At 38.3% G+C, this 13,337-nt stretch overlaps 1 protein-coding gene across 5 annotated transcripts in view; it reads left to right on the top strand.

Annotated features, from left to right (window-relative positions):
• Positions 1 to 13,337, top strand: part of YTHDC2 (YTH N6-methyladenosine RNA binding protein C2) — a 77,164-nt gene that overhangs the window by 18,726 nt on the left and 45,101 nt on the right. For all 5 annotated transcript variants that reach the window (XM_059175843.1, XM_059175842.1, XM_059175841.1 and 2 more), the window contains 6 exons: positions 1,086 to 1,252; positions 2,008 to 2,110; positions 3,352 to 3,508; positions 6,502 to 6,609; positions 8,186 to 8,334; positions 9,931 to 10,066. In XM_059175843.1, the coding sequence (XP_059031826.1) occupies positions 1,086 to 1,252; positions 2,008 to 2,110; positions 3,352 to 3,508; positions 6,502 to 6,609; positions 8,186 to 8,334; positions 9,931 to 10,066 (820 nt within the window). The remainder of the gene's footprint in view (positions 1 to 1,085; positions 1,253 to 2,007; positions 2,111 to 3,351; positions 3,509 to 6,501; positions 6,610 to 8,185; positions 8,335 to 9,930; positions 10,067 to 13,337) is intronic.

Here is a 13,337-nt window from a genome sequence, read left to right as displayed (position 1 = left end):
GTAATTACTTTTTTGGAGACTACTGATAGTGGTGGGGTGGGAAAGACTTAATTTTTTGTCTTTCTGACCTGTTTGAATTGAGTGTAGAAAGGTTCCTACAATCCCAGTATTAGGCTGTTTTGGTTTTCTTTAGGCTTTTCACTATTTAAAAATTCCAATGGAATTTGGATTATTGTTTCATTTATTTCATAGATAATTTGGGGAGAGTCGTGAGTCAGTCTCATAATTTGGGGAGAATTGACATTTTTGCAATTACTGATTATTTCCACTCAAGATTGTGTCGTATTTCTTTATTTGTAATTTATAGTCTTCTTTGTGCAAGAGTTAACTGTTTTTATATGAAATTTTTTTAAATAATTTTTTTATTTTTTATAAACATATATTTTTATCCCCAGGGGTACAGGTCTGTGAATCGCCAGATTTACACACTTCACAGCACTTACCAAAGCACATACCCTCCCCAATGTCCATAACCCCACCCCCCCTTCTCCCAACCCCCCTCCCCCCAGCAACCCTCAGTTTGTTTTGTGAGATTAAGAGTCACTTATGGTTTGTCTCTCTCCCAATCCCATCTTGTTTCATTGATTCTTCTCCTACCCACTTAAGTGGGTAGGAGAAGAATCAATGTTTTTATATGAATTTTATAAGAATCAATGTTTTTATATGAATTTTAAAAATTTTATTTTAGAATGAGAGGGTGGGCGAGGGGCAGTGGGAGAGAGAGAGAGAATCTTAAGCAGGCTCTACCCCTAGGACACAGCCCGACAAGAATGCTGGATTTTATACCTCAGATCATGACCTGAGCCAAAAATCAAAGTCAAAAGTTGAATGCTTAACCAACTGAGCCACCCAGGCGCTCTATATATAAATTTGTTTTTAATATTTTAGTGTCTCTTGTAAATAAGATCTTCTAAAACTATATTTTCTAGTCGATTGTTAGAAGTTATATCAAAGTTGTTGATTTTAAGATTATTTTATGTTAGGACATGTTACAGAACTTTGCTTTAGTTCCAGTATTTTTTTCCACTGGACTTTCTGGGTGTATAATCATGTCATCTTATAGGACTTTAAAACTTTCATTTCAGATTCCTCAGTTCCTTTTAGATGATTGCTTTAAAAATGGTATTCCCTGCCGTATATTTTGTACCCAGCCAAGACGGTTAGCCGCAATTGCTGTGGCCGAAAGAGTTGCTGCAGAGAGAAGAGAAAGGATTGGTCAAACAATTGGATATCAGATCCGATTAGAAAGCAGGTAATGCTGGTTCTCCGATAGCCTATCTTTGATCATTCTTCAAAAAGACTAATATTTATATTTCACTTAAATACAGAGGATATGTTGGTTAAAAAATTAGATGATCATTTTGCTTCAAGAAAGTCTTTGATAAGATATTGAGGTCATGACTGAACTTAGTAAGGTTTTGAATACATAGGTTAAAAAAGAGTTGGGCCGTAGTTCCAAATCCCGTTTCATAGTTTTATAATTAAATACTAGTTAATTTTACCTCTCTGAACCTCAGTTTTCTCATCTATAAAATGGGGCCAGTAAAAGCAGCTAGAGCCCAGGTTTGATATGAAGTTTATAGTAAACAATAAATGATAGTAACAGAATTAATTTTTAGAAGGGGTACTAGTAGTACCTTCTTGATCAGTATACTGTTTCTTTGCTCTCTGTAGTTTGGATGTAGTAATTCAAAAAGCTGCTCATTTATGATATACTTTTTTCCTCTGAGCAAAAAGTGTTAAAGGTTTTTAAAAAAAAATCTATTTATGGTTCCTTAACAAAATAATTAATTAAAGTCTGTTAATAAAAATTTTGTAAGATTAGCAAGTATGAAAGACATATTTCACATAACTTGGGTCATAAAGCATGCATACCAGTTTGCCATTATATTAATAACCTTAAGTAACCCTTATTAAAGTGCATATGAGACTAACATTTAATGTGATCCTGCTTTCATTACATGTAGGAGTTGTAATTGCATGCTTTATTTTTATTTTTTTAAAAAGGGTTTCTCCAAAGACACTTCTGACATTTTGCACTAATGGTGTATTGCTTCGTACGTTGATGGCAGGAGATAGTACATTGTCAACTGTGACACATGTTATAGTGGTAAGAATATTGCCAAGTTTGTCATATACAACTCAGATTGCTTAGAACGTTGAATATGTAATGACATTTTTAGGACAGGATATGTATGAGAACCAATTCTTTTAAACAGCTGTTATAATTAGGTTGCTTTCTATTGCCTGTAATTGTTAGACATAAATATTTGTATTAAGTAGAGATATTCTTACTATCAGTAAGAATTTAGGTTTTATGAGGGCAAATAAATAAGTAGGTAAGTTTTTCCAAAGTGCTTTTTATATGAGAAAATGATACATGTATTTAGCATTTCCCAGAATGGTGAAAGTTTCCTTTTTTCTGTGCTTAGTCATCTGATTCCTCATTTTAGCTACTGTGTATTTCCTAGTCTTGGAGTACACTTTTTTTTTTTAAAGTTTTTATTAATTTATTGGACAGAGAGACAGCAAGAGAGGGAGCACAAGCAGGGGGAGTGGGAGAGGGAGAAGCAGGCTCCTTGCCGAGCAGGGAGTCCGATGTGGGGCTTTGGGGTACACTTTGGAGTCATTTAACTTCATAATTCAGCTGCTAAATTAAGTAGCTACTGATGAAGTGGATGAATTACCACCTTATTAAAAAATTCTAAGTTTTTATCCAGTTTGTGTCAGAAAAACATTAGATTAAGTTGTATAAGTTTGCAGTAAGCAGCTTTTGGAAACTTACTAGTTGTGTGCTTTCAAACCAAAGGGTGCACCAATTCCCCAATGCTAATGGAAGCTTATTTATTTATTTATCTAAAAGATTTTATTTATTTATTTGTCAGAGAGAGAGAGAGAGAGAGAGAGAGTGTGCATAAGCAGGCAGAGTTGTAGGCAGAGGTGGAGAGAGAAGCAGGTTTCCTGCTGAGCAAGAAGCCTGATTCGGGACTTGATCCCAGGACCCTGGGATCATGACATGAGCCGAAGGCAACAGCTTAACTGACTGAGCCACTGGGCGTGCCTAGAAGCATATTTAAATACATTTTATATGTATTAAAAATACGGTAGGCTCCAGTACTTCAGAATTTGTTGTAGTTTGTCCTTTATATCCTCTGGGAGGTGGTGCTTTGTTACCCATGGTGGTTGTTGATGTCTGATTATTTCTGCATTATCCATAATACAAAATTTTCATGAGTACTGATTGGATTTATTCACATTAAATTTGAATTATTATAAAACCTATGGTTCTGTACTTTTAAAGTCTTTGTCATCCATAATGTTTTAACTATTCCATGGTTTTGTATATTGCAGGATGAAGTACATGAAAGAGATCGATTTAGTGATTTTTTACTTACAAAGTTAAGAGATCTGTTGCAAAAGCACCCAACTTTGAAACTTATTCTTTCTAGTGCCGCCTTGGATGTAAATCTTTTTATAAGATATTTTGGAAGTTGTCCAGTGATACATAGTAAGTTAAACGATCAGATTTCTTCTAGGATTTTCATGAAAGTATACTTTTTAGGCCTGATTATATTTACTGTACTAGGAGCTGGGGAATGGCCTGAGGTAGGAGCATCCATTTCTGTTTTCTATGAGGTATGCCTCAAAAATCTCTCTAGAGTTTTGTCTAGACTCTGTGGGACTGTTGTGAGGGCACTTCTCTAGTCTTAAAAGGACATGTACTTTATTTTGGTCCTTTATCCTCCTTTAATTCTGTCCTCTTGTTTCCCCTTTGTTGCTAGACTCCTTGAAAGAGTAGTCTGCGCTCCCATGTTTACTTCCTGTGTACTTCAACATAGGCTGCCTTTTCACTTTTGTCCTGTCCTTTAATCCAAACTGGTTTTGACACCAATCTTTAAAAAAACAAATTATTAAATTCTTCCTTAAAAATTGAATAAGTCATGTGTCTTTGCCTCAGTGACACAGTACAAATATAAGAGAGAGGTTCAAAATTGCCCCACCCTCTTTCCAGTTTATGGCCTACTTTGCTGATATGACTTGAGGCTAAAGCCTCGTGTATGTCCTTTCTTATGCTCCCCGTGCTCATGACATATCAGACACATCCATGTACATGTGTCTAAACTGGTTTGAGCGAAATGAGCACATGCCTTCTACATTATTTTGCAATTTGCTTTATTCATATGACGTCACATCCTGAAAAGCCCTCCAGTGTCATAGTTGCAGATGTAGTTCATTATTTGAAGCAGCTGCTTTAATATTTCATAATACGAATGTACCATGATTTATTTAACCATTTATTTTCAGACACTGATTGGTCCTAACTCTTCCCCTGACCATAAACAGTGTTGTAATAAACATCCTTCTGTGTATATCCTTATATACTGGTGCTCTTAATCCTAGGGAGAGATTCCTGAAAGTAACAGTGTTGTGTAAAAAGAGTGTATCTGTTTTTAATTTTCATAGAATTTGCCACTGTACTTTTTCAGAAGAGCTGAAATGATTTATATGTATTTCTGTAGTGCATGAGGCTGTTCTTTTGTATTATTACAGGTGTTGTTTGATACTGACTTAATTGCCAAGCCTACAATTTCAGTTTTACACAAAGATCTTGAGTTTTGTGTATTTCTCATGGTTGGCTTCCCCCTTTATTGTGTGTGAAATGCTCTCATCCCATAATTTACTTGACAGTACTGCCTCCTAATTCTTGCATTCTGCATTAGGGTCCATACTTTCATGGTCTCCTTTGTGTGGTTGTTTGTTGGTATTTTATTGGCATTCTTCCCTTGACCCATTTTTTTTCTCTTCCTTACTCACCTTCCCTTCTTTTCTTTATTTTGTTTTTCCTCTTTTTTCCTGCTCTGTACTCCTAGGTACTGGAGACACACCAGTGGTTTCCCTGGAAGCTCTCATTCATGCCCTTGGCTTCTACTTTCTTCTTCAAACTCATGACTCCTAAATCCTCATTTCCAATTGAAGTTGTTCTCCAGAGCTTTGGGCTTAGATGTCTTATAAGCAGACCATTTTTTAATAAGTCCCAAGCTAAATATTTAATCTGTTCTACAAAATCTACTTCTCATGTGTTGCCCCTTTTAGTAAATCATACCATCAACCTAGTCACCTAAGTCACAAACCTGTCTTTCTTCTCGTAATATTCTTAGATGATGAGACACATAAAATGTGTGTGTCTGCTAACTGAAAGCTCATTTTGGCATCTCATGTTTGACACATCTGAAACCAAACTCCAACTCTGACTGGCCAAACTGTTGCTTTCAGCTTTTCTTGTTACCTCAGAGAATGACCTTATCTACCCAGTTTTGTGAGCCAGACATCGAAGAAACATGGTTGACGCTTTGTATTGTTCCCTCACATCCAATTTAGTGTTGGGTTCATGGATTTTACTTCCTGACTATCTCTAGAGTCTGTCTCATGTTCATTTTTATCAGCACCAGTTTCATTCAAATGTTGTTCTCTTTCATGTGAATTATCAGAATGATAACCCAGTCTGTTCCATCCCTTCTGCTCTCTTTTAAATCTCTGCTCTCCATTGCAGCTAGAGTGGCCTTTTCTGACATGGAATTCTGAGAATGTTGAACACTTTCTTAATCTGAAGACTTTGGATAACTTTTACCTCAGGATGAAGACCTAAATCCTTAATAAAACTTACCTGTTCGGGGCGCCTGGGTGGCTCAGTGAGTTAATAAGCCTCTGCCTTCAGCTCAGGTCATGGTCTCTGGGTCCTGGGATCGAGCCCCACATCAGGCTCTGCTCGGCGGGGAACCAGCTTCCCCCCTCTCTCTGCCTGCCTCTCTGCCTACTTGTGATCTCTCTCTCTCTGTCAAATAAATAAATAAAATACTTAAAAAACCCAAAAAAACCAAACTTACCTGTTCCTCCTGCCTCATCTAAAATTGCAGTCCCTTCTTTCTCCCTGTTCTCGCCATGTTCCAACCAGCTTGGCTGTTTAGTTTCTTTCTCAACATAGGATGTTCGCATGTACTTTTGTTCTCCTCATTGTACACTCCTCTCCTGTTAGTTCAGTATTTTGTTTACCCTTTCTTTTGGTCCTCATCTTCTCTAAGAGGATGATTTTCTAAATTCCTTCAGACCCCCCTTTATGTCATGGTATCTTGTCCTTCTCTCTGAGAGGACTTATTACAACTCTGTTTTTACATTTGTATTCTGGATTTTTGAATTGATGTTTGTCTCCTTTGCTAGCATGTAAGCTTTAGGAGATTCGGAGGCAGCTGTCCTTCTTATGATTTGTATTCCTGGTGCTTAGCATGATGGCAGACACATACGCCCTGGAAGAAATGAATGAATGAGTAGTTTTGGAACATAAAAATCAGAATTAGGTTTAAAGGACAATATCATGAGGATCACTTGCCCTGTGGAATTGCTTTTGGATTTTATACTCAGGTTCATTAACTCAGGATTTTCATGTTTTTGTGTGCATTATCTCTAAGATGCAAATGGACTCTTTAAAGTATTCCTGTCGTTTAGTACAGGGAAGACCATTTGAAGTGAAAGAAATGTTTCTGGAAGACATCTTAAGAACTACTGGATACACAAACAAAGAAATGTTAAAGTACAAAAAGGAAAAACAACGAGGTAAGCTTTTTATCAAACAAATACTAAAGTACTATTGATACAATTTTTAGAGTCTTCGACTGTGGAGGTGCAAGGACACTTGAAAGTGTTTTTCCTTTGTATATAATCATATAATAGTATATTAGAATTCTGTCGCAAGTGTACTTACTACATTGTGGTTTATGCCCATAAATTGTGATCTGTGGAGAGGAATTGACAGTGGATGCCAGGGTTGAGGAGGAGCGTGTCTGTATTCAGAGATGCAACCAGTGTTGTAAGGAGGCACAGGGGTAGGTGCTGCCCCATCTGTGATGGGCCACGGGGTAGGGGGGTAAGAGTGCAGTATGCCATAGCAGAGCTCATGGGACGGGAGTGGGGAGTGGGCGGGAAGGATGGAAAAGGGTAGCATGTGAGTAATGACAGTCTCATCTTTGATACAAATGTCAAGGCTTCAAATCTTGATTTCTTTTTTTTTTTTTTTTTCTGAGAGAGTGATCCTTAGTGAGGGGGCGGAGGCTGTGGAGGGGCAGAGGAAGAGGGGGAGAGAGAATCCCAAGCAGGCTCCACGCTCAGCTTGATCTCACAACCCTGAGATCATGACCTGAGTGGACATTGAGAGTCAGACGCTTAACCAACTGAGCTACCCAGGCGCCCCTCGATTTTGTTATGAGTTGCATCTGAACTTAAAATTTAGCTTTATTTGTCCATTACTACATCTTTTCTCATGACTTAACAGTGTCTCTCAGCTTTTGAGTTAGGGTGAGATTCCTTTTTTGCTGACTTGTAATTACATTAATCATGATAGAAGATTTGGCTTCAAGCTTTGATTCCTTTGTTTGTAGTCTGTATGACCTTGGCCAGATATCTTAAGTTCTTTGGATTCTCCACTTGAAGAAAAGCAGTTTGCTGTGCCTGTTTCACAGAGCAGTGCTGAAGTAGTAATATGCAGATCGTGAAACTAGTAGTTCTATAAATTTTTGAAGGTGAAGACGGTGTGTAACTATTATCTCAAGCAACTGGCATGGTGTAGAAGTTCAGTAAACTGGTTTTCACAAAGTGCTCTATGAATGTTAGTCGCTGATTTAAGCAGTATTTAGTGTATGGCTAAATACTGTTATTTGAATTTGGACTCACTTAGGAGTAAACTTCTCACTAATAACGTGAACTAGATGTTTTGAAGCAGTTTCATATGTCCTTAAGGAACAGTGTGACAAATTTTACTGAACGTTTCTTGTTAATGTATTTTGAAAAAGTAACTTCAAAATTAGGCCAATGTTTAAGTATTTTTCAAATTCAGTTAATTTTTTTTTTTTTTTTTTTTTTATTTTTTTAAAGATTTTATTTATTTATTTGACAGAGAGAAATCACAAGTAGATGGAGAGGCAGGCAGAGAGAGAGGGAAGCAGGCTCCCCGCTGAGCAGAGAGCCCGATATGGGACTCGATCCCAGGACCCTGAGATCATGACCTGAGCTGAAGGCAGCGGCTTAGCCCACTGAGCCACCCAGGCGCCCCTTCAGTTAATTTTTTTAAACAAAGGCATATATTCCCCCAGTTGAAACTTTTATCTGCTTACTCTTTCTTTTGTTATTAATTTAGAAGAGAAACAGCAAACCACCCTTACAGAATGGTATTCAGCTCAAGAGAATACTTTCAAGTCTGAGTCTCAGAGGCAGAGAACTGTTCCCAGTGTGACTGAAGAGTATGATTTATTGGATGACGGTGGTGATGCTGTCTTCAGCCAGTTGGTAAGACCTCATTGGTTTCACATTGATATTTTGAATGAAAATCATACAGTTTAAATTAACATCTTACGAGATTATAATTGTTACTGGATTACTACTGTGTGATTCTCTTAGTTTATCTTAGGCTACAACATATTTTTCAGAACAACTTTTTTTTTTTTTAAGATTTTATTTTATTTGAGAGGGACAGAATGATAGAGAGAGAGAGAGAGCGTGAGTGTGGGAAGGTCAGAGGGAGAAGCAGGCTTCCCGCTGAGCAGGGAGCCCAATACAGGACTCGTTCCCAGGACTCCAGGATCATGACCTGAGTTGAAGGCAGTCACTCAATCAACTGAGCCACCCAGGTGCCCTCAGAACAACTTTCTAATGTACTTTTTTGGGGCAATTAATGCAGCATCTTTTATTGTTTTATTTTCAGTTTAAATTATTTCAATAAAATAAATTTTTTGAGGGAAATAGTTATAGATATTATGCGTAATACATTATCATTGTCTGATATTTTGTCATCTCAAAAGTTTAAGAACCTGTGAGCTAAACAATGGCTGATAGGCTCAGTTAAGAGAAAGTTGAGGAAGGACTGTTGATACTAGAGCACATAATCCACCAACCCGCTGTGTGACTTTGTAAAATCAGTTACACACTACAGACCTCAGTCTCTTCTCTGCTCCTTTTCTTTTTTCTGTTTTTTTTTTTTTTTTTCTACAGAATCTTTTACACATGAAATATTTCATGGAAGCCGTGCGTGCTCACCCTCAGTGTCCACCCCCATCCGTCGGTGGGGCCTCTGCTACCTTGGGTTTCATGGAATCTGTTTGAAAACTGGAACTAGCTGGTTTCCTAGGCACCTTCGGGTCTTTCATTTTGGCTTAGAATTCTTTAAAAGGCATTGGTGATGAGTGTGATGCAAACTGTTGCTGGGCCCGTGGACTTTTTAGAGAATGTTTAATTGTTTTGAGCATGAGAAGGTACACATGCAGGCCCCTAAACAGATATGTTTTAAGTTCTAATGCGTCCAAATGAACTCTACATGTTCCTAAAAACGCTTGTGCAGAATGTTTAAAAGTTGTTATGTAGTATGGGGAACATCCTTCTGGCTCAGTGAATGGCATTTGGACCAATAGATTCGTGTTTCTTAAGCCTGGCTGTGCACAATCATCACCTCAGGAACTTATAAAGCCCTGTAGAATGTGGCCTGCATCAGCAGAGGTTCTAACGAACTGGCCGTGGGGTGGGACCTGACATCAGTGTTGAAAAACACAAGGGGTGGTCCCTCTGGTGTGCAGCTGGGAGAGAGAACCACTGGGGTAGGTATGTTTCACAGCGTTCTGCCAGAAGAACATTTAGATAATATTTTGACTGAATCATACTCCTTTGTTTACAAACCCATTCCCAGATAAAAGGTAAATGTTAGAACAAAATACCGTGTTATAAGTGGAATGTTTGTGTTGAGATGAGAAACTTTTATGGTAAAGCTGACACTGTAATATGTGGTTAGTAGTTCTTGTGGCCATTGTGGTCATCTCACATACTTTGCACATAAAGGTTAAGCTGTTAGGTAATTTATAATCTTTGCTTTTTTTTTTTTTTTTTTTTTTAAAGACAGAAAAAGATGTGAATTGCCTTGAACCATGGTTAATAAAGGAAATGGATGCTTGTCTCTCTGACATATGGCTGCATAAAGATGTCGATGCCTTCGCTCAGGTCTTTCACCTTATTTTAACTGAAAATGTTAGTGGTACGTGTTATTTCTTAAAACATATTTTTATCACTTTTATGGTTATTTATAGTGGAAGTGTAATTTAATTCGAAGTGTATGTACTACATTTTTTTGTTCATAACCAATAATTTGTTCTTTGGGAGTACTTATTCACATGGACAAATCAGGATCTTATTAGCATAGTAGGATAAATAAATATTTGTTGTGTCAAATCAGGGATTCTTTTTTTTTAAAGTAAGTTCTATACCCAATGTGGGACTTGAACTCATGACCCTGAGATCAAGAGTCCCATGCTCTACCAACTGAGTCAGTCATATGCCCCTAAATATTGGGATTTTTTTTTTTTTAAAGATTTTATTTATTTATTTATTTGACAGACAGAGATCACAAATAGGCAGAGAGGCAGGCAGAGAGAGGGGAGGAAGCAGGCTCCCTGCGGAGCAGAGAGCCCAATGTGGGGCTTGATCCCAGGACCCTGGGATCATGACCTGAGCTGAAGGCAGAGGCTTTAATCCACTGAGCCACCCAGGTGCCCCAAATCTTGGGATTCTTAATCCAGTTGTCTCCAGAAGGGTTATATGGGGTCTGTGAATATATGATTTATGTGCAGCAGTATTTTTGTGTATATGTGTTGTGCATATAAATATACACCCCTTCCCTCCCACGGGAATATCTTGGGTTTTTTAAGTAATTTGCAATTTCGAAAAAGGAAGGAAAAGAAAGGTTAATAACTTTGTTTGGATTTTGTGTTTAGTAAATGGAGAATTTCAGCCTACCTTTAATTATATAAGCTCAAGTGCAAATTCATATGCATATGCTTTTTGTCGTATGATGTGTTTTCACTAATGACCTATCCTGATTTTATTAGTTGATTATGGTGGATGTTGGTAACCAGAGGTCAGTTTCAGAGCCCTGAAGGCTTCTAGGCAAAAGACAGAATAAAAGACCATAGAAGGTCAGTACTGAAAAGGATTTAGATGTCCCCTCACTTCTCAACATTATTTTTATTATAATTATTATTGATCACATCTTTCTTGAAACATTTTCTTCAGTTAACCTTAATATTCCATGCTTGGTTTATTTTCTTCTCTCTTGTCTCCCTTGCTGGAACTTCTTGGTTTCTTTGGCAGAATTTCCCTCTTTTTCCTTTCTTGGTTTCTTTGGCAGAATTTCCCTCTTTTTCCTGACTTCTAAATATGAAATGGCCCAGGCCTCAGTCCTTTGGTGTTGCTTCTATTTATACTTACATCTTATGTGGATCTCATCTAGTCGTAGTTTTAAATATTTATTTAAGATGACTCCTAATTTTACTGTTCCAGTCCTGACCTCCCCCTGACCTGCGTACACCTGATCACTTCACATCTCCCCTTGGGAGTCTGTTAGGTGAATAAAACTAGATATGCCCCAGAAAACTTTTGGTTCCCTTCTCACTTCACTCCTGACCTGCCTTTTCCTTAGTGTTTCTTTCTTTCTTTTTTTTTTTTTTTAAAGATTTTATTTATTTATCAGAGAGAGAGAGGGGGAGAGAGCGAGCACAGGCAGACAGAATGGCAGGCAGAGGCAGAGGGAGAAGCAGGCTCCCTGCTGAGCAAGGAGCCCGATGTGGGACTCGATCCCAGGACGCTGGGATCATGACCTGAGCCGAAGGCAGCTGCTTAACCAACTGAGCCACCCAGGCGTCCCTCCTTAGTGTTTCTTAAGTGATCATAATCGGTTGTAGACTTCTTTAAAAATTCATGTGCCTGGCCATCCCAGACTTTTTTTTTTTTTTTAAAGATTTTATTTATTTATCAGAGAGAGAGAGGGGGAGAGAGCGAGCACAGGCAGACAGAATGGCAGACAGAGGCAGAGGGAGAAGCAGGCTCCCTGCCAAGCAAGGAGCCCGATGTGGGACCCGATCCCAGGACGCTGGGATCATGACCTGAGCCAAAGGCAGCTGCTTAACCAACTGAGCCACCCAGGCGTCCCCATCCCAGACTTTTTGAAACTGAATTTTCACCTGGTTGCTGAGGCAACAAAACATGAAGTAAGTCATTAAAAAAAAAAAAAAGATTTTATTTATTTAATTTGAGAGAGAGAGCTTGTGTGCTGTGCATGGTTGGGAAGGGGCAAAAAGAGAGGGAAAGAAAAACAGACTCCCCACTGAGCCGGGAGCCTTATACGGGGCTCCGTCTTCAGGACCCTGGCATCATGACCTGAGCTGAAGGCAGATGCTTAACTGAGCCATTCAGGTGCCCCATAAAGTGGTTCTTGACTTTGTTTTCATATTCCACATATTCATTTGCAAGTCCTGATGGTTTTACCTTCTAATTAAATCCTGAATCTGACCCCATTTTGCTCCTCCTCCTGCTGCCATTCTAGTCCAAGCCAACATTTCCCTCCCGGGACGATTACTGAAGCCTGTGAACTGCTTTTATTCTTAAGTCATTCTGGTCTGTTCTCCAGAAAACAGTCAGAGTTATCCTTTCAAAAAAACTGGCATCATGCTACTTCCCTTCTTTCCACTCTCCCGTGGCTTTCAGTTACACATTGAGTAAAAATCAGAGCTTTTTCCCTGACTGGGTCTCTCTAACTGCCTTTTGGACCTCGTTTTCTACGACTGTGGACCTTTTGCCACTATTACCTCCTAGCTCTTCTTCACGTATCAGCACATTCTGACCTGGGGGCCTTTGCTTTGGTTGTTTCTTGTGCGTGGAGTGCCGTCCCCACAGATGATCTTACAGCCCAATGTCTACTTCATGTAGGTCTCTGCCTGGGTCTTGCCTTCTCAGCAAGGCCTCTTTGGGGTCATTTTACTGAAATTGGGCCCTTCTCTCACTCTTCCTCTGTACCCCGCTGTATTATTCACTGTTGTACTTTCATTACCTGACAGTGTATGTTTTTAATTTTTCTTACTTTCTTACTTTTTCTCATCTACTAGAATGTAAACGACATGAGGGGGAAACCTCGTTTGTTTTACTCATCTCTTATCCCCAGAGGTTTTGTAGCAAGTGCCCAATAAATATTTATTGAAAAATGATACAACTTCTAAGGATCCTATCAAATGATTCATTCATCTGTTTGAATATGTTTAGTGATAGGAAGCTCACTACCTTCCTTTGGGACACATTTTTCAAATTTGGTGTCTTTTTTTTTTTTTTTTTTTTTTTAAATTACAGTTCTTTTATTTTTATATTTTTTTTTTATTTTTTATAAACATATATTTTTTATATACATATATTTTTATCCCCAGGTCTGTGAATCACCAGGTTTACACACTTCACAGCACTCACCAAATCACATACCCTCC

This window comes from Mustela lutreola, chromosome 5 (assembly GCF_030435805.1).
Source record: "Mustela lutreola isolate mMusLut2 chromosome 5, mMusLut2.pri, whole genome shotgun sequence".
Taxonomy (NCBI): Eukaryota; Metazoa; Chordata; class Mammalia; order Carnivora; family Mustelidae; genus Mustela; species Mustela lutreola.
This window is presented reverse-complemented; position numbering and strand designations above follow the sequence as displayed.